The sequence below is a fragment of the Diplotaxodon limnothrissa genome, linkage group LG18, assembly GCF_057381915.1.
Source record: "Diplotaxodon limnothrissa isolate DT_005_m linkage group LG18, D_limnothrissa_male_GT1.1, whole genome shotgun sequence".
NCBI classification, from domain to species: Eukaryota; Metazoa; Chordata; class Actinopteri; order Cichliformes; family Cichlidae; genus Diplotaxodon; species Diplotaxodon limnothrissa.
The window spans coordinates 14,235,244-14,263,180 of NC_140613.1; the positions used below are offsets into that span (position 1 = coordinate 14,235,244).

At 36.9% G+C, this 27,937-nt stretch overlaps 1 protein-coding gene across 2 annotated transcripts; it reads left to right on the forward strand.

The window, feature by feature from the left end:
• Window positions 1-1,352: 1,352 nt before the first annotated feature.
• On the forward strand, window positions 1,353-27,932 carry adcyap1r1a (adenylate cyclase activating polypeptide 1a (pituitary) receptor type I). Of its 2 annotated transcripts, none has more exons than XM_085378958.1 (14): window positions 1,353-1,397; window positions 7,650-7,743; window positions 15,090-15,200; window positions 15,296-15,396; window positions 15,481-15,578; window positions 17,067-17,199; window positions 18,478-18,631; window positions 20,553-20,613; window positions 21,658-21,727; window positions 22,029-22,120; window positions 22,805-22,888; window positions 24,683-24,812; window positions 26,306-26,347; window positions 27,708-27,932. In XM_085378958.1, the coding sequence occupies exons 1-14, from the start codon at window positions 1,353-1,355 to the stop codon at window positions 27,930-27,932; spliced, it is 1,440 nt and encodes a 479-aa protein (XP_085235084.1). The 2 variants fall into 2 exon arrangements, with proteins under 2 accessions (XP_085235084.1, XP_085235085.1); XM_085378959.1 differs by having other exon boundaries at window positions 1,356-1,397; window positions 27,721-27,924.
• Window positions 27,933-27,937: the final 5 nt, after the last annotated feature.

Here is a 27,937-nt window from a genome sequence, read left to right on the forward strand (position 1 = left end):
TGGAAATCAATTTGTCTTCCAAAAACCCATGTTCATGTTTTAATTTAGTGAATAGATGATGACATCTCTTTTTCTGTTGTTTATTTACTCAGTAAAATGTTGCCTGTGTGATTTAATCAAAGTGTGGGGTGCTTTAGAGACAAAATATCAAATCATGCACACCCACTGAAGGCCTGTGTTTGTTTATATGTTTGATGTGTCCTAGTATGAGAGTTAAGTTGTGCTCTGCAGTATAAATCAGGGTGTTTTTGCTTGTTTATATTCATGTTACACAGCTTAGGCAAACAACAAAATCCAACATTTGATGGAAATGTATAGAAATGCACTGAAGGGCTGCACCTGTTATTATTTGATATGAGTTGACAACTGAGCTAAAATAACCTGCTGGTTAATTAACTACTTAAATTCATTGTTTTGATACACACACCAAAAAAACCCCATCTAATTGTTCTTTTTCTATTTTTAAGTGACAATATTATCTTTTTTCTTCAGGGTTACTAATTACCTGAAACAATACCTGATGACAGAATTGATTCTCATGCGCATGCGCATTGTTAAGTAGGACTGTGTGAGGCCCGTGTAAGTGTGTCAGAAGGTATGAAGGTATGGTAGGAACAATAAAACACATACTTTAAAAGCAGAAGGGTAGGAAACATCCAAATTATTTAATAGAGTTGCTCCATAAAATGTCCAAAGATTGCCTTGAATAAAGGTTAAAATGAAAGATGCCACAGTGTCCAAAAACTGTTGTGTAACTCTTATAAAATCAACTCAGTATGAATAAAGGCATCAGGAAGCATTTCAGTGTAATTTGGCTTAGACTTTAGCATTAAATTAGCCACTAATTATATTTATAGTACACAGTTCTTTCAGTCTTTAGAAGTGCACTGTGATTTAAAGTCTGTTGAATAAAGTCTTGAAAAAATTAAAAATAATATTTTTTTTAAAAAAGATGACGTTACAGGTCATTCTGGCTTTGTGTCTCGTTTACACAGATTCATTCACTTCATCTGACATGAGCAGTGACGTCAGCACTTGAAATAAAGCAGAAATTCTCAAGAACGAACCATTTTAGTCGCCACAATTAGCAGCAGTAACATTATTAGTTTACACACGTGTATCTGCAAATTGCGATTCTTGTTATGACTCAGAAAAACTTAATGATGTTGTTGAGTGATGGTTGTTGTTTCTTCTTCTAGTGTTTTTTCTCTGTGTGCTGTGTTTCAGAGCCCTTGATGAAGCACGGTGACGCTGTGGGGAGCATTTTTAGTGCATCCCTTTGAAAACACACAGGCACACACACACACACGAAGATAGCAAGGAGCCTTTTGGATGCAAACACTTCCCAGGGGATGATGAGAGGCTTCCTGCTGACTGCAATCTTTCTGTTGCCCTTGGTGAGTAGCTTCTGGGCACTTATCTGTATGTTGTCCAGATTTGTGTGTGTTTGTTTGTGCGTTTGTTTGTGCGGGTGTTCAGGAGCATTGGAATGCATATATCCATCCATACGGGTATGTTTAGGTCTCTGTTATTATCCTCCTGTTCCTCAGCTTGAGCCTGGTTTATTTTTATATCCACACTTTTGCTGATGTGTTTGTGACAAGCAGTAGAAGGATGGAAATCACCCCCATGCACACCACATCAGCATACGTTACAGATTCAGGATCAGCTCATCATTAAGGCAAGCACAAAAACAGATGGCCTGACTGACCAGAGAACTACCCATCTATCTGCCGTGACTCACTTTTCTGTGGTCTCATTGAAATGAAAAGCAGAATGGAAGAGTTGTGCAAGGTGTGTGGGAGGAATTATATTCAGAGAACTGATGCAGCATAGCAGCTCTTTCCTTGGCCAAACCACACAGATGTAGAAATTGCTTTAATATAGTTAATATCGTCCTTTTCGTGATGATGGTTTCTTTTTGCCTTTGTAGCTGCTAGTAAAAATTTCACAGCAGTGCCAGCTGATGATGGTGACTCAAATGAATTCATAAAGTGACCTGGCAGCCAGAAACATTGTGTCCAACCTTGAAGTCACCGCCCCCTGACATATGTGAAGTGCTTCTTCAGCTGACATCTTTGAACAGTGCCCATCTAAGGCTGACCTTTAGCGACTGTTGTGGCAGATATGTCTGTGGTGATGTACTTATTATGTGTCCGATGGGTCTGTACAGTGGGCCAGTGGTCTGCGACGTCATCTGAGAGTTATTATCTGTGTTGTGTGGTTCTGTGGGTGCTACTGAGTTATCTGGCTCTCGTAAAAATAGCCTCGAGGGGGGAAACTGAATTCTGCAGCCTCAGAATGGAGGCCATATCTGGATAGACATCTGTTTGAGAGAAGAAGAGTTACAGGGAGCAGAGATTAAAAAGCACGCTTAGAAATATATTGATGAGCCCTGTACTTTTACGCAGCTTAGTCATGCCTGTTTTATGTGTCTTTTAAAATCATATACAAAAATTGTCACGAGTCGCTTAGAGGTTCCACTCGCAGGACTCCTGGGTAGCGTTCAAACGGAGATAGTTTATTACAGATCTTCACCAAGTGTATGTACAGACAGTGCGAGGTTAGTGCTATATACAAGACGTGAGGGGCAGGGGTCCAGGCCTCCAGGGAACACGGGGAAATCACACACGCGCTCAAAACAGCCTCTCTCCACTCCGCTAGCGACCTGTCACTCCTTCCACACTCCACACGGGGAAACACGGGGATGGGTCCGGGGAATCTAGGAACAAAGGAACACGTTAAGTCTCTGAGACAGAGGCACGGCAAACTTGAGCTAGGTGTGTACTGACAAGAGCCTTCACAACAATCCAGCGTTGAACAGCTGATCTCCTCCTTCTAATATACCAGCTGGTCTGATGAGGCCCAGGTGTGCACGACCCGGGAAGGCGTGGACCGAGGGCGTGAACCCGCCATGAGTTCCGCTCCGGCAAAACAGGGGAGAGGGAGAGAGAGAGGAAAAAGAGAAGAGAAGGGGGGCTAGGAGTGAAGAGATGCTGATCAGCGCCTTGCCGATCCCGCAGGTCGTGACAAAAATGTTGATGCTCATAGTTCTACCATCAAGTTTAAAAAATACTGATTTCACATTATATACTGATATTTCCGCATTTAAAAAAAGAACTTGAAAAAGGTGCTAATCACAATATTAGCTGTCTTATTGTGGCCTCAAGACCCATCACAAAAGTCTTTAAGGTACCAAGGTTTAACAATATCTGAAGCTAATGTTAGCATAAAGATTATCATTAAGAACCATTGACTCAATAACTGCTTAATGCACATTCTTTTGTATATTAGAGCTACGATGTATTAAAGTGGGTAGAAATTCTTGCTAATATTGTGGGTTTAGATCACAGCAAGCAACATTATTGTATAAAAAAAGGCTCTGAAAATCCAGTGTAGGCTGTGCTAAAGCTAGCAACTAGCAAGGGAAGTCAAATTAAAGCATTTAGCAGGTAACAGCATTACTGCCCCCAGAAGCTTTAGGACTCCAAAACAGAGCTAAAAGGAAAACTCACAATGCTGTCTGTCCCATGTTTAGTCAAAATACCACATGCAGGCTTGTTTTGTTTTGCCACACTGCAGGGTTGTAGTCAATTCAAACTGATGTAAATGGCAGACCTACAGTACAGTACCTTTGGAAGCTCTAATTAAAGAAGTACCGATACCAAGTAGCAGAGTAAACCAAAAAGTTTTACTTCTATTCAGTTTTGTAACACAGAAAGATACTACTAAAGCTATAGGATAAAAACACATCTCTGAATATTTTATTTCCCATGTACATTTATTTTCTCTCGCACAAAACTGCATAAACAACGTTACAGTTATTTTAATGCTTCAATTCTAAACAACTATGATACTGTATTTATGTATGTTTCCATGAATATTATGTATATTTGTAGGTTTTGCCTTTTTCTTAGCAATCTCTCATTTTAAATCATAATTGTAAATTTTGGTCAAGCTATAAATTAAACAGTTAACTAAGATCCAAGATTCAAAGATTCAAGATTCAAAGTGTTTATTGTCATATGTACAAAGAAAAGCATTTGTTTGTACAATGAAATTCTTTCTTTGCTGTCCACAGGCAGATGCCCGGTTAATATATGCAAATTGAAATAGAACAGATAAAATACAAACAGTATAAATAAATAAATAAATAAATAAAGACAAAATTTAAGTGTGAAATAGATATTATGCAAGATGACCTGCATATGTGCAAAAATTATTATTACTGTTAAAATAGGTCAGCTGTTCAAGAGACTGATAGCAGTGGGGAAGAAGTAGTTGTTGAGGTCCTCATCAATGTTCCCTCTAAGCTATTGCGCACTGCTGGCATGATTGGGCACAGAAAAAAAATCTAACCTGAATTGAAATTAAAATTAATACTTTAACAATTCTGTTTTGCAGTGTTAGTCAGTAAGTGACTGGCTGCTCCCGTATAGGATTAGAACGATGCCACCTTATCCCATAGTCCAGCCAATAATGCGATTCACATTTGTATATACCGGTAAGCAGCTAATCAACATCGTTGACAGGCTATGACAGTGTCCTTATGCCGACACCGGTGTTTTAGCTAGCAAAGCGGCGTGGCTGATGTGGAGTGAAGCCACGTTAATGACAACGTGCACAACCATTGGAGATGTGAGCAGGACAGACGGAACAATTGACGGGTAAAGTGTGGACTTTATACCAGTTTTGATTTTGTGTTGATAGGCCACGTAAAACCAGAGTTATGATAAAAATATATGCAGTGTTTATTTTTTTCCTGAATGCAATCGTTGTTTATATTTACTGCGGGAAGAAACGGTAAAAACAGTGTTTTATAAGGAAAACGCTCGAAAGCCTGCGAGCAAAAACACCCTCCACCCCTCCCAGCCTTTCCTACTGGTGGAAAAATGTACCATGTCGACCAATCAAAAAATGATATGGCAACATGACATTTAGTTGTTTAGGAAGGGGGAAGTTTTAGCAGTGGCGGCGGTGTTTTGAGATGTGAGAGATTTTCGACGTTTAGCGCAAATCTTGTGTAGTTAGTGTGTAGTGTAGTCAATAGTTGTTTTGTGTGTCAGAACAATGAGGCGACTACTGAATGTTACAGGTGTTACAGGAGTGATACATCTCCTGTTGTCAGGCCTGCAGGTATCAGGCTGTTGTTCTCCTTTATCTCATAGTGGACAGGAATTATTTTTTGGACCACCACAAATAATTTGGGTGGCATCAGATTTGATGCAGAACAGCTGATTGTTCTGTAAACAGTTTGAAATGTTTATTTAAAAAAACGCCTTGGCTGCATTTTTAGGTAAACAAAAACAAAAACAAAACTCAGTTACTTTTTTGAAGAAGTAACTAGATAATTAATTGCCCAACATTGGTCATTATATACTGTATTTTGCAGACATAACTTAAGAGTTGTCTGCCAGTCTGGACGTGATAGAGCCACTGGTTGCTAGGGAAAAATGTGTTTTCCCCGGCTGGTTAGCAGTGGTTCCTGGAGGTTGTTGACTCTTACTGGGTACAATCAGAGGTTAAAAATGTGCCGCTCAAAAAAATGCCACAGTTGACTGTCATTTCTTTTTCATGTTTCTCTACAAATACTCAGTAACTTACATATGGAACAACTTTTACTTTGAAAGCAAACAGTCTCCAAAATGTACATTTTTTGCCAGTACACTATCTCCGAGCTAAGTTTTACATTTCACATTTTTATTTCCATTTTTTAACAAAAAGAGTCTGTAAATAGTAATCAGTAAATGTGTAAAAAAAAAGTAATATGGAACACATTTTCATTTTAAAACAGCACATTATACTGTATTTTGTTTGTTTGTTTGTTACAGTGTAGGCACTGCTTTATAATGAGCTTAAAAGCATTTTGATTAAACATCAGGTCACATAAGTTGACCGTATTTCATATGATCTCTTTTACTAGATGTATAACTGTGATAAGACTATGTCAAAGCTTAGCAAGCTTACATTTTCAGGCACTTAAGTTAGCTTGTTGTCAATTGCAGCTGAAAGTTACTGACATCAACAGCACACAGCACTAGACACCAAATGTAAAAATTACTTCTGGTATCATGCACTCACATAAAAATGTCCTCAAGCATGAATGATAACAAAATAAACTCCTGTAGCATGAACTTGCAATGCTTTCATAAAGTATTAGCCTTACTGAAGTTACTCTGCAGATAGAATCAGTAAACATCATTCTGAGTAATCATCACTGCCTGCAAACATTATGTTTACTACACTCATAGCTACATCTTTGGATTATTTCATGCAGAAATACAATTTTAAAGCTTATTTGGGAACAGGAAACGGTTCATATACATACATGCACACATGCACAAAACAGGTGAGTAACTTGAAATGGAATGAACAGCACATTTCATACTGTCATCTTACAGGCCTGCCTGCATTCATGCTAAACAGATATTAGTCATCTGCATCCAATTATTTCTCATTTCTGAATCTTTGCCTACACTGTGTGCTGACTCCTGGCTGGTAACCTGCTGCTTAGCAACATGGATGCTTGCGATGGGTACAGAGAGGTCTTCCTTTAAAACACTCCACTAGTTTTATTGAAGAATACCAAACGGTTATTACAACATGAAGAAGTGTGTGTGTGTGTGTGGGGGGGGGGAGCTTGCTTGCTTATTTTTTGCCATCACAGAGAAGTGGCGAAATTATTTGCATTTAACAACTGTTGCCCTTTAAATGGTAATGTGCCAGAGAATGGATAGCTCTAATAATTTTTCACATTATTCCTGGAGTGTTTCAAAATTCTGCTCTTGTGCTGAAAGATAAAGGAAGGAAGTGAGTCCTAGGACATCTTTACAGTCAGCTGATGACCCATCTTATCTCAATACCGATGCCTGAAGTGAATTCATATCGAAGAGGAGGGAGATAGAGTGATGAGTCAGCCATGGCTCAGAGGGCTGGGATATATTACACCTATCATTTCACCATGAGAGCAAAGGAAGGGTTGCAAGAAAGCTAAAGGTGCAAAATAGAGATTGGCCTTAAGGGAGAGTGCGGGGGTACATCAACAGAGAAGATGACAGACATACTGTAAGTCTACTGCCTGAGAGTAAATAGCTTTCCTCACTGCATCATGGAGGAAGATGATATCTTGTTTACTCCACTGTGGTGGCTTTTGTGTGCCCTTTTAATGGGCTTTGGTTTTAGTGGTTAGCAGAGGATGTCTGAAGGACCATAATTTTGGAACCACTGTCCCAATCCCTGGTTGTGTTAGAAGATTATTCCCAAATTTAGTTAGTAACTCAATGGATACTCAAAATGGATAAGAGACAAGAGGATGTTTTATTACAATAGATCTTATTATAACAGTCAAGCAACATCTCTTTGATCGGGTTAGAGTTGCGCTTGAGAATGCAAATGTCCAGCACAGCCATCCAGTACATGTTTTTTATCCTGCCACCTCGCTAGCAGAAACCCAATTGCACCCGTATGAGAATAGCACAGGTCATTATCCTGATAATTCACAGTGAGCAAGTGGACGACATGGTCTTCTGCAGAGCACCCACACCAAAAGCAAACAAGCAAAAAGAGTGTTTCTAGTCAAATGCATCTGATGTGGACTATATTTCCCGAGTCTCCCCACATCAGTGTGTGCGCTTGTGTGTTTTCTTTAGGTGGCCTCCGAGTCTGAGCACTGCGTAATAAAGCGTGAACATGATAAATGCATGGAGAGGATCGCAATGCACAAATCAGATGGAGAAGAATATGGTAAGTGAGGATGCGTCCCCAAGTGTGGGTATGCAACGTTTTCATATGTTGCTTTTCATTTCTGTGCTCCTGTGATTACATGGTCTACGCCTCGGTCAGCTCCAAAAACACAGATCTGCGGATGAAAGTCATGAATAGCTTAATGGGAATTAATGGAATGCAGGCTTGTTTTTATACTCAATGATCTGGCATTTTCATGTTTGAATAGGTCATACAGGGACATGTAAGGATGAAAGATGAATGGAGCTGTATTTCTGATTCACATTGCAAATGCATTACCTCAAAAGGCCAGTCATGTAGAGCAAAGAGAAAAATGTTTTCCTCGAGTTGCTTTTGTATTTTATCCACGTCACTTTTCAGAAAAAAAACCCAGAGGAAACTTGTAATGTGGGCCCTGGAAACAATTATTTTCTTGGCTATGGATTGTGGTTTTCATTAGCGACTGCTACAGGTCTCCTGCTGCTTGAAATATGCGCAGCAGACTACAAATCCCAGACTGCACTGTGACTTACAGCTTTGGTGACAGTAACAGAGCCATGAAAAAAAAATAAACACAAGAAAAATGTAAAAGATTTAGAGTGTAAGATAACAAATTTAAGGAGGAGAGGAGCTGTAAGGTCAGCTCGTTTTTCATCTGTAGATTTAAAGGTCGGCCCTGTAGTCTCCCTGCGTGCTGCACAGCAAACTGCATTAGGTTCGTCTGTTTTTATCTGAGTGTTTTCGCTTTATCTTTGCACAGTATGAGGTGGTAAAGTAGAGCTGTCATTTATAAGCAAATGTGAGCACAATTTCTCACACTTAAATGATTAAAATGAGGCATTGTGTTATTTATTCCTTCAGTCCTCTTAAAGATTATCAGTTTGTTTATTTTTTCTTTCAATTTTTTTGTAGCACAAACAGTAGCACATATTGGCCAGCCTTGAACCTTTAACCGATCCCTGTCTCCTCCCACGCCTTTAAAAGAAGCCGTCCTGCTGCTTTCTGCTGACAGCAAATCATTTGTGAGGAAATAAAACTGCCAGGTTTGCAGAAATCCGACATGGAGGTTTGAGAAAAAGCGAAGAGAAAAATGAAAACAAGGAAACAACAAGTCAGACAAAGCATAGAGAAGCTGTTATGAGGAGGCTTTTTTTCTGATTGATAAAAATTGATTTCTAAACAAACTGATTTATTAACGGATATCAACAAAAACAGTCTCCAGTTTCTCAATTAAGATGATTTGCTGATTTCAGTTGATTCCAAATAGGTTATCTGTGGATGTTGGACTGTGCAGATTTTGATAGCGCTTCTATGACCTTTAGAAGGTCAAATTGGGCATCTTTAATTTATCACTCTTTTATTTGTTGTATTGTATGGATTGGGCATTCTGTTATTATTTTATTCCCTCATTGCTCTGCAACACAAACAGTTTGTTTATTTTTGTTTTTAACTTTCAGTTTTTAGACCGCAGTAGCACATAATAGCCAGCCTTGACACTTTAACTGATCCTCCCCTCGCTGTAAAAGAAGCCGCCCTGCTGTTTTCTGCTGACAGCAAATCATTTGTGAGAAAATAAAACTGCCTGGTATGCAGAAATCTGACATTTCTTTCATTACAAATTAATTATCTGTGGATGTTGCACTGTAAATGTTTGACAATACTGCCGTGGCCTTTGGGAAGTCAAACCAGTTGATCGAATCTGCTTCAGAAAATGAAATTATACCAGTCTTGTGAATCCAGCCATGTGTTTTTTGTACAAATGTATTTTACATTTACGTGGACAGTACAGAATGTGTGATGTGTGATTTTCATATGCTGAATTTTTGAAGCCCGGCAAATACTATGAGATTTTGCGTGAGATAGGGACAGGGAGCTTTATTAAGCCAGTTACCTCTGTAGCTCAGTTCAGCTCATTTGGCTCAGATTTGCCCTTTAAAAGGTAATTGGCTTTGTGTCCGGCTCACCAGACAGAACCAAAACAGATTAGAGAGCCAAGCAGAGTAGAGAAAGCACTGCAAACACACCGGACACATGCACAAACTCACATATGCACATGAACAGATAACCCCCAGTCACAAAGACACTCAAAGTGCACACAAATCAGACTTCTGCCTGCCTCTGCAGCACTATAAACCGCCCGAGCATAAACTAGAAAAAGGGGGGAAGGATTGAGAAGAGATGGGAGCGGAGAGAAAGACAGACAGAAATTAAAACTGTGAAACCAACACATAGAATAAAAACAAAAATGTTGAGCATCACTCAAGCATTGAGACAGATGAATAGCAGAAGATCAAAACAAAGCAGAAACCGGTAAATGGAAATGAGCTAAGAAATTGTCTGCTTCCAGCTTGATTCAACTGGGACACCAGGGGAATTAACTGTATCACATTAAACCTGCAAAAACCTCAAGAGTTGCTCCTTTATAAGGTACAGCTTGCAAAAACTTATACTTAACCATTCACCATTTTCCTGCAAAAGGAAAATATAGTTGCGAAACAGGCAAACAAACCAGGGAGGGCATCACACTGTCACCCTTTACCATTGCTCTATTCACAGTTTTCAGGGTAACATATGGAAATGATTTCCAGGAAAAAATCCTTTCAGGCAAGAATGGAGAACAATAGAATAGTTCTGTTTCCTGACGGTTTCCAGATTTCGTGTGTTTTTGACATTATTCCTGATCACTGAGTGTGTTTTTTGGTTCCACAGGAATACAAACTGTTAAAACAGCATCAGCCCTACAGTGTGAAATGATGGGCTTTTTTCTGCTGCTGGTCAGACAGAATCATTTGTCAGCTCTTTTGACAGCAAGGGCTGATACTCTCAAGGGTGTGTCTGTGCACAGATAAATGTTAGACCAACTAAAATCTGTCATTTTGGCTCTGACAGTGCATGTTTGTGAATAAATGCAGGTACTTGTGCCTACCTCCTTCCTCAACATCCTCTTTAATGGTCTTTCCAGTGAATTTAGAGCATAAAAGGCGGCGAATAGTGCAAAATACACAGAGTTAGAATAGCTATAATTAATGTTTATATACTAAAACATATATCCATTGATAATAAAAGATAAATGTGCAGCAGAGCCTTATTGACTTTTACCTCACAAATTCACTGTTCCTCCAAACGCTCACTGCTCAAAGAGCTGGTCTTTTTCTGCCATAGCAGGCAGTAAAAGTGCTCTGGAAACACATCGTACAAGATCTGAGTCCAACAGCACACACACAAAACAGCTGGTGAACACAGTGGATCATTAAGCATCTAAAAAGCCACATGAATTTTCCTAAACGAGTTGGAGGAGACCAAAAATGGAGCTAAAAGACTACAGGGAACCCATTGCAATCATTTCAAGTCCTTATATTTTTCTCACCTATATATCATTCACACCTAGACTGGGCCTTTGTACAGTTATTCAGTTTGTCCATTTTCTGAAACAAGCTGTTTTAGCTCCTTTGCCTTTAATTCCATTGTTTTCATTCTACTTCTGTTGTTTTCATTCAAATTCTTTTCTTTTCATTCCAATTCCATTGTTTTGATTCAAATTCTGGTCTGTTAATTCTAATTCCGTTGTTTTCATTCAAATTCTATTCATTTCATTCTAATTCCGTTCATTTCATTGAAATTCCGTTGTTTTCATTCAAATGCTGTTGTTTTCATTCAAATTCCATTGTTTTCATTCAAATTCCATTGTTTGTTCTCAAATTCTGTTGTTTTCATTCAAATTCCGTCGTTTTCATTTTAATTCCATTGTTTTCATTCAAATGCTGTTGTTTTCATTCAAATTCTACTCTTTTTATTCAAATTCTACTGTTTGTTTTAGAATTCTGTTGCTTTCATTCAAACTCTGTTCTATACATTCTAATTCTGTTGTTTTCATTTTAATTCTGTTGTTTTCTTTTAAACTTCCATTGTTTTCATTCAAATTCTGTTGTTTTCATTTTAATTCCGTCGTTTTCATTTTAATTCCATTGTTTTCTTTCTAATTCTGTTGTTTTCATACAAATTCTGTTGTTTTCATTCTATTTCCATTGTTTTGATTCAAATTCTTTTCTGTTCATTCTAATTCTGTTGTTTGTTTTAAACTTCCATTGTTTTCATTCAAATGCTGTTGTTTTCATTCAAATTCTACTCTTTTTATTCAAATTCTACTGTTTGTTTTAGAGTTCTGTTGCTTTCATTCAATCTCTGTTCTATACATTCTAATTCTGTCGTTTTCTTTTAAACTTCCATTGTTTTCATTCAAATTCTGTTGTTTTCATTTTAATTCCGTCGTTTTCATTTTAATTCCATTGTTTTCTTTCTAATTCTGTTGTTTTCATACAAATTCTGTTCTTTTCATTCTATTTCCATTGTTTTGATTCAAATTCTTTTCTTTTCATTCTAATTCCATTGTTTTGATTCAAATTCTGGTCTGTTCATTCTAATTCCGTTGTTTTCATTCAAATTCTATTCATTTCATTCTAATTCCGTTCATTTCATTGAAATTCCGTTGTTTTCATTCAAATGCTGTTGTTTTCATTCAAATTCCATTGTTTGTTCTCAAATTCTGTTGTTTTCATTCAAATTCCGTCGTTTTCATTTTAATTCCGAAGTTTTCATTCTAATTCTGTTGTTTGTTTTAAACTTCCATTGTTTTCATTCAAATTCTGTTGTTTTCATTCAAATTCCGTTGTTTTCGTTCTAATTCTGTTGTTTTCATTCAAATTCTTTTGTTTTTGATCAAATTCTGTTCTTTTCATTCAAATTCTGTCATTTTCATTCAAATTCCATTGTTTTCATTCAAATTCTTTTCTTTTCATTCTAATTCCGTTGTTTTCATTCAAATTCCGTTGTTTTCATTCAAATTCCATCGTTTTCATTCAAATTCCATTGTTTGTTCTCAAATTCTGTTGTTTGTTCTCAAATTCTGTTGTTTTCATTCAGATTTCGTCGTTTTCATTTTACAGTTTTTCTCAGTCGCTTTGGTGCGTTCCTCAGAACACCATTAACATTTGCACAGCAGTTAGTGCATTTCCCAAAACAATTAGTGCAAACTGCAAAACCTAGTGGATAGCCTGCAAAAGCACGTCACATGCACAGAATTGATTATCCATACCTCAAAAGCAAGTATCCATGTCAACGAAACAGTCAGTGCCATCAAAATGAAAAGTCTTGACACCATCTTTATGAACAAGATAGTCAAATGGCATTGTCATGTTTCCACTATGACAGTTTATAATTTCAGTGTTTCCCATTGCAAAAACAATTGGTGACACCTGAAAATGCTGACAACAGCACTATGGCCTACCTGTACAGCCATCTGAAATGTGCAGTAAAGTCACTGTAGATGTTATGGGAGTCTTGGGAGTAACTAAGACACTGAATACGTACGTTTCACATTTCCATTGTGTAGAAGTGTTTGTAATCCTACAGAATTGTGCAAAAGAAAAATATGCTACAGTCACTTGTTCACTGTAGAATACATGTAAACATAAAATCACCCATTTGGTAGAGCCTCCTCATGAGTGACAGCTGTAATTCACCTGAGATCAATTGTTCAATTTCGGAGACATTTCCAGGAACAATGATACAGAAAGGTATAGGATTTGCTTGACAGATGGCCAATATTTGGCATGTGATAACTAGTTCAACAATTTTGTGTGTGATGACTTAAGCAATGGATGTATGACTATTAGTTTTATTGGGAATGACTATTCAGCATCCATAGGTATGATTACTTTTGACTGACATGACATAAGCAAATGGAAATGTCAGAAAGCAGCAGGGAAATGTATGGAAGCAACTGATTCATGTCCAAAATCATTTGCAGTTTGTTCAGAGAGAGGAGAAATTGCTACTATGATGTGCACAAATGACTGAGTGTTGTGGAGGTTGAACTAATAGTTATGAGAATTTCAATTCTGATCTGAGAAACGCACCAAAGCGACTGAGAAAAACTGTAATTCCATTGTTTTCATTCAAATGCTGTTGTTTTCATTCAAATTCTACTCTTTTTATTCAAATTCTATTGTTTGTTTTAGAATTCTGTTGCTTTCATTCAAACTCTGTTCTATACATTCTAATTCTGTTGTTTTCATTCAAATTCTGTCGTTTTCATTTTAATTCTGTTGTTTTCATTCTAATTCTGTTGTTTTCTTTTAAACGTCCATTGTTTTCATTCAAATTCCGTTGTTTTCATTCAAATTCCGTTGTTTTCATTCAAATTCCGTTGTTTTCATCCTAATTCTGTTCCATTGTTTTCGTTCTAATTTTGTTGTTTTTATGCAAATTATTTTGTTTTTGATCAAATTCTGTTCTTTTCATTCAAATTCCATTGTTTGTTCTCAAATTCTATTGTTTTCATTCAAATTCCGTCGTTTTCATTCTAATTCCGTTGTTTTCATTCTAATTCCGTTGTTTTCATTCAAATTCCGTTGTTTTCATTGTAATTCTGTTTTTTTCATGCAAATTCTTTTGTTTTTGATCAAATTCTGTTCTTTTCATTCAAATTCCATTGTTTGTTCTCAAATTCTGTTGTTTTCATTCAAATTCCGTCGTTTTCATTTTAATTCCGTTGTTTTCATTCTAATTCCGTTGTTTTCATTCTAATTCCGTTGTTTTCATTCAAATTCCATTGTTTTCATTCAAATTCCATGGTTTGTTCTAAAATTCTGTTGTTTTCTTTCAAATTCCGTCGTTTTCATTTTAATTCCGTTGTTTTCATTCAAATTCTGTTCCACTGTTTTCATTCTAATTCTGTTGTTTTCTTTTAAACTTCCATTGTTTTCATTCAAATTCTGTTGTTTTCATTTTAATTCCGTCGTTTTCATTTTAATTCCATTGTTTTCTTTCTAATTCTGTTGTTTTCATACAAATTCTGTTGTTTTCATTCTATTTCCATTGTTTTGATTCAAATTCTTTTCTGTTCATTCTAATTCTGTTGTTTGTTTTAAACTTCCATTGTTTTCATTCAAATTCTGTTTTTTTCATTCAAATTCCATTGTTTTCATTCTAATTCCATTGTTATCATTCAAATTCCATTGTTTGTTCCCAAATTCTGTTGTTTTCATTCAAATTCCGTCGTTTTCATTTTAAAATGTGTGTGTCTGAGAAAATATAATAGAGCCGTCTGGAGCATGTGGAGAAAGAACTCTTCAAAGGGGTAATGCCTCGTTTTAGTCAAGTAGTAACACTGGTCGGTAATAAAATGATCTGAGATTGGTTAAGAGAGGTCATAACATTTGAAAGTTGCTTCCTTGGTTTTTATCATTTTGCCAAGAAAATGCTAGATATCTTTAGAAACTGAACTGTTTTACCACCATTTAAATTTTCCTGAATTCTTAGTTTTTTTTTAATTTTAGTTGCTCTGTTTCCTTTCCGTTGCCTGTCAGCATGTGATTGGATGTGGGACAATCTTACCTGCTGGCAAGCGGCCAATGTTGGGGAGGTTGTGGAGGTTAACTGTCCGGAGCTCCTTCATGACTACTCAGTCCCTGAAGATGGTGAGTGGCAACACCATATTCGGATAGTCTTATTTGAACATCAAGTTTCTTTTCATTCAGCGCAGTTTTATTCAGGCATATTTTTTTATTTGCAGAAATGGGGAAGGTCAGTCGTAACTGTACTGAATATGGATGGTCAGAGCCTTTTCCTCACTATGCGGAAGTCTGTTTCTTCTATGACAACACTACCAAACTTGTAAGGCTTTGTGGATCTTTTTATTCCATATGGCATGTACTGTATATCAAGTACACAGACTCATTCTCTGTCTTTCTCCATTAGGATCCATACTACGCATCAGTCAAAGCCCTCTACACAGTCGGCTACAGCACGTCGCTTGTGTCTCTGACTACAGCCATGGTTATTCTCTGCAGGTTCAGGTGAGCTTTCTGAGCATCCATCCATCCATCCATCCATCCATTTCTAATCCATCTCCAGACGTCCTTCACCCCAGCAACACTTTCAAGCAGATTGGCATGCCCTGAAAATCTCCAAAGGAAGGTGTCCAATATGGACCCAGATGCCCCGACCGCTTCAGCTGGCTCCTTTCAAACACAGAAAAGCAGCAGTTCTGCTCTGAGCTCCCTTCAGATGTCCGAGCTCCTCACTTATCTCTAAGACTTTGCTAAAAGCATTTTGGAGTCCACTTGGGTCCTGGTGACAGATGTTGCAGATGATTGCAGATGTTCTTGTCTCTGCCAGGTTTCTTAGGACTCATCCGTGGAGACTTTACATTACAATGCACCAACTATGCACCCTAGGCAGTGAATTTCAAGCAGACTTCAAAGAAGTATAACAGAGCTGATTATGTCACTATGATGTCTCCACAGCTGTCCATGTATGCGACAGGTTCAGGCCTAGCTACCCTACACAGGAACCTCATTTCACTTCATTGTATTTGTGACCTCACTATTTCTGTCATTGCTCAGATCCCATGACTTTAGGTAAAGGTTGGAACTTTGATGGACTAGAAAATCAATCATTGATAGGAAAAATATGTTCACAATTTTTTTAAGTATTTAAATAACAAACTTGAGTTTGTGACAAAGTTTATTCAAAAGTAGCTTTTTTGTGTGTTTGTTGTTTCAAACATTCAAGCAAAAATCTATATCATTAGTCCAACAGGAGAAGAATATTGTACTTTGATCAATTATTACTAGAAGCTTTGATCATTATATAAATCATTATATTTATGTATATTCATTGAAAATAAATATCTTTAGATTCTTTAGGTTCTGGCTCTATACCTTTAGTTTCAATGACGGGCTTAATGACAGAGTCTTTAAAATTCACCCTGTTTTTACTCACTGACTAAAAGCTTGGAATCATGGAAGGGTAATGATGCGCATTTTATAGACAGTTTATTCTGAAAGGCATTTATTGGATTGTGTTTAGTTATTCATAAAGTAAAACCTTAAGCTTAAGAGGAAAATGCAAAATTCTCTTTACTTTCTTATTGCTACACAAATGCCCAGTGTGTGTGTGGGAAACTGTCAGACCTAAACCTCCCTAATGCACCACCAGATGGGTGTGGCAGTGGTTGTTTTAAGGCCACCCCACCATAAATCTTAAGGTTCAAAGACACCAATAATATCCAGTTGCAGCTTTAACATGTTTCTATCTTAGAGGTCCCTGTTCAGGGACCAGCCCTTATCTGTTATTAGAGCAAAGCTCGTCAGCATTTTTAAGTTTGCAAACACGGCACATTCAGGGATTTTTAGTTAAAGTTGCAAGAACAGGCTTTCAGATTGAATTCCACAAGGTTTCATGGGGTAATTTCTAAATCATCGCGGAGCTGGAAGGGTTAAACAGAGCACAGATGTAAAGACAAGATAAAGATGTGTATATGTCCTTTCTCATCTCTCCAGGAAGCTCCACTGCACCAGGAACTTTATTCACATGAATCTGTTTGTGTCCTTCATTTTGAGAGCCATCTCAGTCTTCATCAAGGACGGCGTGTTGTACGCTCAGGAAGACAGCGACCATTGCTTCGTGGACACAGTCAGTAACAACAACCATATATATATATATATATATATATATATATATATATATATATATATATATATATATATATATATATATATATATATATATATATATATATATATATATATATACTATGTCGGCATCATAATACAAACTTCACCTGCTGCTGATGGTGTTAATCACTTCCAGAGGAAGCAATTGTGACTGCTGTTTTAGTGATTAATGGAAAATTGGTAGTTTTCAGTTTCCAAGGTTAATTAGATCATTAATTTTAATTTAAAGCCAATTGTTTTAAGCTGAAGCCTTTAATATTCTAAACAGTCCCTGCTCTGACAAAATAAGTGGACACTAGAGTCAGTAAAATACATGTCCTGGTTTATCGGGTGTACCACCAAAATCCAGCCAATCAGGTTATAAAGAAAATGGGCATAAAAAAATATGGCCAGGCTTGTTTTGTTTGAGATACAGCGAGAGCTCGAGAACGCCTGAGAAATACGTCTCCTCCAGCGTTTCCTGTTTGCCGTTCACCTTTGAAAGAACTTCAATCAGATGCAAATTTTACAAAAAGCAAACATGCTATTAGATGACTAATACTCCCTGATTACAAATGCAGAACAAGCTCTTAGCCTTTGTCTGATAAGAATACATTGTTCACTATTGTTAAGCAGCCATGATAAATAAACCTAATTAGATGCGCTAATGGCTTTAGCAAGACCAGTGGAAATCTTCTGCTAGAGTCTTATTAACATATCAATGGCTACTTTGCCCTTTTTTTCCCGTTTCTTTTTTTTTCTGAAATCAAACACTTTACCACTGTTGCCATGGTGATCACAGGTCATTGTCATGGCAGTACAGAGAATCAGATCAGTCCTGTAATTGGTTGACCCCACAGTGTATATGGACTTTAGTCATTAACACAGTGTCATCACATGACACTTCGCCTGGCATGTAGGTGCTGGGGGAGATCATTTGCATATTAGCTCATCGGGTCGTGCTAAATATTTAGGGTTATTACCGTCCTGTGCGGTGCGCTGTCGCCTTGTTGTTTACATGGATAATGTCACTCTGACATCTGGGGTCTATTGCTTTTGAATAAATAACCATTGACCATTTAAACACAACTTTTCTGTTTAGAGAAGAAGAAACAAGATTATCATAATTAACTTCACTGAAATTTTGAAGATTATTTTTCTTGTTTAGATTAATATTGGTACAGAATCTTCTAAGATAATAATTGTTTCATACAGATAGGTAATCACAACTTATCTCCTAACGTGTCTTCATATGCAGGTGGCATGTAAAGCAGTGATGGTTTTCTTCCATTACTGTGTCATGTCCAACTATTTCTGGCTGTTCATTGAAGGTCTGTATCTCTTCACTCTGCTGGTGGAGACTTTCTTTCCCGAGAGACGCTACTTCTACTGGTATACCATTGTTGGGTGGGGTAAGTAGACATTTTTGCTTGATTATCATTATTGCCATAAAGTGGTGACTAATTTACATGACTGGCCATTTTATTACTATTATATTCCTTTTACTATATATTCCTGTTTAACAGCTTGTTAGTGCAAATATTTAATATCTATCTAGCTCATTTGTTGGGATTTTCCTATACTCCACCTCTAGATCAGCGGTCTCCAACCTTTTTTGCGCCACAGACCGGTTTATACCCAACAATATTTTCACGGACCGGCCTTTAATGTGTCGCGGATAAATACAACAAAATAAAACTAGTACCGGTACAGAAAAAAAGATTTATTCATAACACACGTGAAAACCGAGTTAACGATCAAAAAGATAACAAAATAACGCTGAAAACCGACAAAAACCCTGAAAACCATACATTTCACACCTGAGCCTGAACTCTTGCGGCCCGGTACCAAACGACTCACGGACCGGTACCGGTCCGAGGCCCGGGGGTTGGGGACCGCTGCTCTAGATGGTTCACAGAGAATGTTTTTGAAAAAAGACAAGAAAATATCCACTGAGCTAAAGAAAAGCCGTGTTGATGCCAGAGGTCAGAGAAAATTTGCCAATCTGCTTTGAGCTGATGGGAAGACAACAAATAGCAGTTGTTATAAATCTAATATGCAGAAGAGAATCTCTGAATCAAACCCTGAAGCAGATGGGCTACAGCAGCAGAGACCAAACTGGGTACCTCTCCTGTCAGCTAAATACAGGAAGCAACAACTCACATTTTGATGAGTCTCAATTTCTGCTGCTACATTTGGATGAATCAGAATTTGGTGTAAACAAAATGAAAGCTTGGATCTTTCTGCCTTGTATCAACGGTTGACACTACTGGTGGTGTTATGCTGGGGAGGACATTTTGGGGCTCCTTAGTACCAATTGAGCATTGTTTAAACTGCTAACCACGTCAGTCACTTTATGACCACTGTGCCATCTTTTGATGGCCTCTTCCATCAATTCAAACTGGTTTTTCGAACATGACAAAGAGTTCACTGTACTCAAAGTCAGCAATTCTCAGTCCAACAGATCACCTTTGGGATGCGGTGGAATGAGAATGTTATGCTGTCATGTCAATATGGACCAAAGTCTCTGTGAGGAACGTTTCCAGTACCTTGTTAATTTTATCCCGTGAAGAATTAAAGACGTTAATTAGGCAAAAGGGGACCATTGCTGAGTTACTAATCAGATTGTGAATTTTAAAATTTGTGCTGTTTACCATTTAAAATTTTGTTTATTATCTATTATATCTTCTGCACTGTATAGTTTTGATAAAAGATTTTTTTAAAGCAAGTGGTGTTTTCTTTCTCAGTTGCTTGAGGTCTTGTTTAAACTTTTTTATAGCTGTTTGTTTGCCTTTGAGAGATTAGTGAAATTTGCCATTAAATGTTTTAAATATTGGCGAAACAAAGCTGAAGTAGGGAAATACGCAAATCTGATTGTGATTGTAGCCTTTGATACAGGGTATATCAGAAAGAATCATCCAATTTCAAAGTGCTTTAATTCCACGGCTGTTCTATCAAAACTATCAAAACATATATTGTTAGACAGAGAAGAGTCGTGAGTTTCACGCGGTTGCAGGTAAGTAATGTAACAACAGCGGTGGCTGTTCAGACATGTTTGCAAAAACATATTTGACTTGGACTTGGCTTTGAGATAAGCCGTGCATCTGGAGGGAAAAACGTTGAGTGCCTTAACTTTATATACATGTATTTTAAATTTGTTCATTACTTTAAAAATATAGCCTTTTGAAATCGGATGATTCCTTTTGATTCCTGTGTTTATGTCTAAAGACGAGATTTGACTAGTAGCAACTATGGCAGTCACATTAACATTGTGCATTTTATTTCTGTTTTACTTTTTCTGTTTTTTTTATTTCTGTTTTTTCATGATTACAGGAACTCCCACAATTTGTGTGACTGTTTGGGCTGTTCTGAGGCTCCATTTTCATGACACTGGGTATGTCTGGACTCCTCTTCCCCACCTTTAGTCACTGAAACTAAGTGCATATAATCTTTCTGCTGCTTTACAGTCCTTTTCCACTGTAATTTAGAAGCAGAGATTATACATTATATTACACAATATTTATTGGATTTTGTAGTAACTATTAGTTATGCTCTAGATTTCAGAATCAGCCAATATTTGATTTATTATGAATACATTTCAAACAGGGCTCGAGAGCCATGGAGTAAAACTCAGTATCCATTAATACTGGTCTTCTTATATTATATTAGATAATTACACATTATTAGATACATTGTTTGATAATATCAGATAATGTTACAATAGATTATAATATTGGTCACTTTTACAATGATTTTTAATCTTTTTTTGCTTTTGGTGCCCTTTAAGCAGGAGCCTCTTTTATGTGTGAACACTGGCACCTGTAAGTCTTTTTCCATGTGAAACTAGTTGCTTATTAACGATCACAAAGAACCGTCAGGACTGTTATATAAACACAGGTGTCATATTATTAGCCACACAGGCCAGAAAACCTCTTTTAGTTTTATTAAAATCATTTTTTAATAATATATTTTCATTAAGAAATTTACAATATAATTAATGTAATCAGTGTAACTGATATTGACAGAGGTTTGGTGATGTTTACATGAGAAGTTTTAGCCATTCTTATTAGCAAAATACTGATGACAATACTGATAATATTTGCCATTATGAAATTTCTCCCTTTGTTGGGTACGTTAAGCCTCTGTTGAGTGCTCGGTTATTGCATCCTTTTTCATCATTTTTGAGCACAATTTGTGATGCAATACAAGTGTAAGAAAACAAAAAACCATCTGATAGTATTAAGCTAAGTTTGTAACTCAGTTTTTCATTCTCAGTTATTGAGAGTTTTTCCTTTCATTTTAAATCCTCCTCACTAATTTGAGTATTTGGTGTATTATAATTGAAACCTGGCTCATTGTTTGGCAAACTATGAGGTTGTGCATTACCTAATGTCTGAAGCATGGTGTATGATTACTGAAATGTACTGTTGGCCTCCAGATGCTGGGATACGAATGAGAACACTGCCCTCTGGTGGGTGATCAAAGGACCTGTGGTGGCATCTATAATGGTATGACACTTACTGGTTGCTCATTCAGTTTTCCTTTTATTAACTTGCTCACCTGCAAATGCAAAAGCTAAATGTCAAAGGCTTTCTTACAGTGGCCCCAGTTTAAATCCTATCTATCCTAATGTGGTGTGAAACAAAAGGGAAAATAATTTTTTATAGACAAGCGTGTGATTGAGTAGACCAGTTTTAAAGGCAACCAGCAACCTCTGCTTGCTACTTCCTCAGGAAGAAAACCAAGCAGAGAAGGGAAAGACCTAATGTTCAACTGACCGCAGTGAAAATATTTTCTGTTTCATGTCAGATCAATTTCGTCCTCTTCATTGGAATAATCGTGATCCTGGTCCAGAAGCTGCAGTCGCCTGATATCGGAGGAAATGAATCGAGCATTTACCTGTAAGTTACAATCGGTGGGGTTAAACGTGAGTTCAAAAATGTCAAAATTTGGATGAAGAATTTATGCTTTAATAAATTTGATTGCTGCAGTTTTCTAGATCTTGCAACCCTGCTACTCACAGAGCTAGGATTCAGAATTTTAATTTAAGGCTGGCACTATTACTTTTTTTCATCTTGTCAAAAAATCCCAAAACCAGCATCAAAAGACCAAAAAGACCAAAACCTACAACCAACTGACCCTACAGAAGGTACCATCTGTATATTAAAAGCTGGGTGATATTTTTATAGATGCTAACATATTAAATGCATATGTTGCACAAGGGTTATTGTCTCTCTTGTGAGTGTCACAAACATGTCAATCCAGCCATTTTTTGTAATACTCTGTGATAACCTCTGACATGTCTGCCTAGATTATTTTTTTTTAAATTTCAGATTCATTTGTAGAACCCAGTGTCAGCAAGTTTGAACCTCATTATGGAGTTGTACTGTATCCAGACATCACTCCTGCTCCCCTCCCATCGGATAGTATCTTTGGAGGCCCAGCAGATAATACTTTTGTCTTCTGCAGCTTAGACCTGAGTGTGCATGACCGAGTGTGGAGATGTGTGTGCGCGTGACACTGTGCGTCTGTGTCCCTAAAGACATTGTCTTTGTTGTATTGTGTGTTGTCTTTGTGCTGTGTAGCAGCTGTGCTCAGAAATGCTTCAGTGAGCCCACACAGGCTGTTCAGCATTCGTGCAGGATGTCAGAGTTATCCACCATCACACTGTAAGTGTGTGTGTGTGTGTGTGTGTGTGTGCGGGCGTGCGTGCGTGCGTGCGTGCGTGCGTGTGTGTGAGTTTCTGTCTTGTGTTCACTGCATGTGTGTGTCTATGTGTGTGTGTGTGTGTGTGTGTGTGTGTGTGTGTGTGTGTGTGTGTGTTTGTATCTTACACCAGGGGCTCTTAAAGTTTTAGGGGTTTTTAATTGTCAATGCATTACCTCACTCACAAAACAGAACAAATCTAATCAGTGCTCATGCTTTTGAAAATGTTCTAATCAATAAGTTATGAAAGGACTCATTTACGGTTAATTTCTGTTTGTTTAGATTTATATTTCTGGTGCTGTTTTTTATTATTATAGTTACTATTAGTTGCATATCTCCTTCCATTATGATAAAACATTTAAAAGAATTTGACATTTTGGGATATTGTTTACTTGTTTTCTTGCTCAGAGTTGGATGACCAACACCTTTTTATTAGCTAAACAAGAGTAAACAGTATAACCTCACTATACACTTTTAATCCATAAACTGCCAAAAAAAAAAGTTTAGATTCAGGTAAATATAGACAATGTGTTAAATATTAAGCTGTGAGGATTCAGAAATATCTAAATAAGTGTTTGTTACCTGAACTTGCACTGTTAAAAATAATAATATTTTTTTAATAGTGTAAGTTTATATTAAGAAAAAACAGTATGTAGAAAATTTCTGCATTTCAAAACATCACATATATTTTTAGAGATTTCTTTTTACAGTGTGCACTTTCTCTATTCCCACTTTAGGTGCTAAGCTAGCGTCACACTAAGTGGACAGATAAACAGGTGACCTTCTCCTGTAACTCTCAGCAAGAAAACGAGTCAAACTCTAGTTGTGAAACTATTTCATAAGGACCCCTGGCGACACTGGACCGCACTGTAGAAACCACTGTTTTGCACAGTTGTGTCCACCAAGTGTTTGTCTGTATTGTGCCGTTGATATTGTGCGTCAGCCAGTGTTCCATCATACACGCCACAGTGTAATGACACAGCTTTATGTGACTGCCATAAAGTATCAAACACAGCGGCAGTTGAGTGCGTTCTTGCCGGTGTCTTGACCTAAAAAGAACTGATACATTAAAATAAACCTCAATCGTAAAGTTAAGAATGGATGTGTGGTGCTATTTTATTTTTCTGACTGTCAACAAATCCAGTCAACTACTTCTGACCTAATATTATAGAGCTTAAACAGCTGGGCTATGCTGATTTTTAGTCGCTAAAACTGGGCTAAGCAGTACAATTTTTAGGTGATTTAGAATATTTATTTATGCATGACCGTGTATGTGAAACTGAAAATAAACTGTAGTGCTTGTTAAAAAAAAAGTTCATCTAAAAACAGGAGAACATCATTGATCTTTTTTTATATATACTGGCTAGAAATGAGGGGCTTTAGACTACAACAAAGCAGTTTGTTGTTGGTTTTGGTCTTTTCAGTGGGTTTGTTGACATTAAGAAAAATACAGAATACCACCAGCCTTTACCTCGAACACTTTAAGTATTTATTAAATCCTCTTTTTTTATACAAAGCTGAGGATTAATATATTATTATATTAATATATAAATTTTAATATATTTTTAATATATCAATATATAAATTTGCAGCTTAATGAAACATTTAAGAAACAGTATAGTAGTGAAATGTGGCACAGCATTACATCAGCAATGCATCTCTAGCGTCACCTGACCAGCTCCAGTAAATCTACATTAAAACAACTTTGATTTGTGTCTCACTCAATCTCATTAAACTATTTGTTGTTGTTTGTTCAGGCGTCTGGCACGCTCCACCCTCCTGCTCATCCCTCTCTTTGGTATTCACTACACCGTGTTCGCCTTCTCACCTGAAGATGTCAGTAAGAGGGAGAGGCTTGTGTTCGAGCTGGGCCTTGGATCCTTCCAGGTACGCTCCTGCAGCTCCTTCATCATCCAGTTTTACTTAAAGAAGAGATCCCAGATGATGAATGAGTGAACGTAATGGGACAATAAATCATTTGAATATAGAAGATACAGCAGAATCTTAAGGAGAGTTTTAGTAATATCCAAAAGTTATCTTCTGCAGTCATTATCAACAGCTATGAAAAGTGAAGAGGAGCTAAGTACATACCCCATAAAGCCTTTTTACTGGAAGCAGTTGTGAAACTGTGAAAGTAATATTGGGCAGCACATTAAGCAGTAAGAATAACAAATGCTATAAAGCTACATGCAGTTAAACACAATGCCGTTAAAATGAGCCCTGCAGCAATTAAACTGGATTTATAAAAGGATAAAATAGATGGAAACAATTATTCTATATTGTCTCCGATGCCAGGAGGAAATGTGTTTATCAGTGAAAGATCAGCATCAGTAATGATGAAAAAAAGACTAAAATATCTTCAGTGACTCACTTAAATTATTTTGTTTGTTTCATCCAATAAGATGCCATTAGGGGGTGATCAGCTAACATGCTAGGTAGTCAATTTCTTTTGTGTTTTTACATTTTTGACAGCACACTGAGGAACACATTTATAGACAATTGTTTTTGTTAAAGTAAAGCTACATGTAGATACAATGGTCCACAATTTCACTGGCTCTATTTTTCTAAAGTTGAGAGTTCATGATAGGCTTTTCTAAGTCTGTCCTTTTTCTAACGAAAAGCAGGCACGGCTGTCATCATCTTCCTAGTGCAGGTTAACCCTTTACCTTCATTTGCATTTGATTTATTTTGTGCAAAGTCATCAAAGGGTGACTTGAGAAGGCATTTTAAATTTTATTGGAAAAGAAAGTGCCTTGGAGTTCTTTGAGGATTTAGCGTATGTTTATCCTTTTCAAAGAACACCTTAAACAGAAGCAGTTTGAATCCAGGAAGTGCTCCTTCTCAGGAACAGTTGAACATTTATTTTATGCGTATAGTATTTATTTGATGAGAAAGATAAAATGCCAAACCTTATAATGGTTTTGTTCATTTTCTTTTTTAAAAATTATGGCTTTTTGTCATGCATTTTGTTAGGCCTTGGTCACCTTAGCTGGCAGTAAACTGACAGAGACAGGTATCTGTGGCAGATATGTCTTATCAGCCTGGTCACTTACAAAATGGTAGATGTAAATATAACCATTAGTTGTAGGTAAAACTAACTGCTGGTGGCCAATTTTTCCAAATAATGTACTTTGATATACATTTAACATCCCAAATACTGAAGAGACCTGTACGTTGTGCACAGCAAAAGCAGAAGTCAGTTTTCCTCTTTCTTTTCTCTTACAGTGCTTATAACATCAGTGCTATACATATATAGCACAGCTGTCATAAGTGTTGCTTGATTATATTAAATGTATATATTACCACAGTTAGATTAAACTGAATCTCGAGCAAATTTTCTCTCATTTCTCTTTCAATTTTCTCTCCATCCTCCTCCTCAGGGTTTTGTGGTGGCTGTCCTCTACTGTTTCCTCAATGGAGAGGTAAGCTTCCCCCTTATTTATTCATATACACGCTCACTTCTTCATAGTATTTTTTATAATAGTTCTTGTGCTTGCAATTTCAGGATGAATCTCTGTGCTTATAATCCTACCCAAATTAATATAACTTAATATAAATTTTATCACCATTTAATAAATTTTGTATAATATACAATTAGTTGTAATATACATTAGTTGTAAGCAAATATGAGGACAGATAGTATAACTTCTCCCATGAAGCATCTGCAAGTGATGCAGAAGCAATCTGTCTGTTTAATCATATAGTGTAAGAAATATTAAAAATCTAATGAGTTATTTTATATTTATGTAAAGCATTAGTTGCTGGCCAGTGTTGAAAAAAGTGTGCCTTCTGAGAACTGATGACCTTTTTCCATATTTTCCCCAGATCAGCTATAATTTAAAAAATAAAGTAATTTTAAATAAGAATCTTAAAAAGTGTTTCAGTTCTAACGTTTTATATATCAGGACATAATAAAAAAAATATTGTCCTTACCAGGTTTGAAAATTATTTGAATACAGATGATCAAGAACACACACTCCACTTTGTTCCAGATGTCTTTTGGTTTGTTCAGATGCAGTTTTGCAAAAACTAAACTGAGGCTTCCTCTTCACAACTCTTTGAAACAGGCCATATTTATTATAATTTTCTGATAGTACTGTCATGATCTTTAACATTTAACATGCTGAGATCCATAAAGAGAGATATGCTGGGTCTTGGGGTTTTTGCAGTTTCTCTGAGCACTGCATGGTCAGACATTGGGATATTGTCTTGGTTGTTTTCCACTTTTGAATATTTTTTCTCACTGTAGAATGATGGACTTGAGTTTGTTGACCTTATAACTCTTTCCAGATTGAGCAGCAGCAACAATTGCTTATTTAAGTTGGTTGCCAATGTCTGTCTCTGGAAAACACAAGAACCTGAAAAGTCAAAATAAGTCTTTTTATAGAGGTGCTCACACTTGCTGGTTATCAGATAATTAAGGTCATTCAATTATCAGTACCTCACTTCTACTTACCCTGTTAATTCCTCAGGAAGGGGAAAAGGTATAGATAGTTTTTCATACACAACTTCTCCATTATTCATATTTACTTAATTTTAATACCTGCTAAGAACCAGATTTTTTTTAATACTATGTCCTGATACATAAAACGTTGGAATTATTATCTATTATAAAAGCCATGTTATAATACAGTCCCAAATCCCAAAAAGTTGGCATGCGTGCATGTCTTTCGAACGCTCTAGATCACATTAGGAAACTCTTCTTTCTAAAAACCTCACCTTTACTGTACCTTTTCGTGGAGCTGGTACAGCTTAAAGTACATTAAAAATGACCTTGTGAAGTTTCTCCCTGAAGGTGCAATCGGAGATCAAGAGGAAATGGCGCAGCTGGACGGTGAACCGGTACTTTGCTGTGGACCTGAAGCAGCAGAGGCATCCTTCGTTGGCCAGCAGTGGAGTGAACGGCGGGACTCAACTGTCGATCCTCAGCAAGAGCAGCTCGCAGATACGCATGTCGAGCCCGCTGGCGGAGAATGCCAACATCAGCCTCCCGACCTGAGCATCTGATTTGC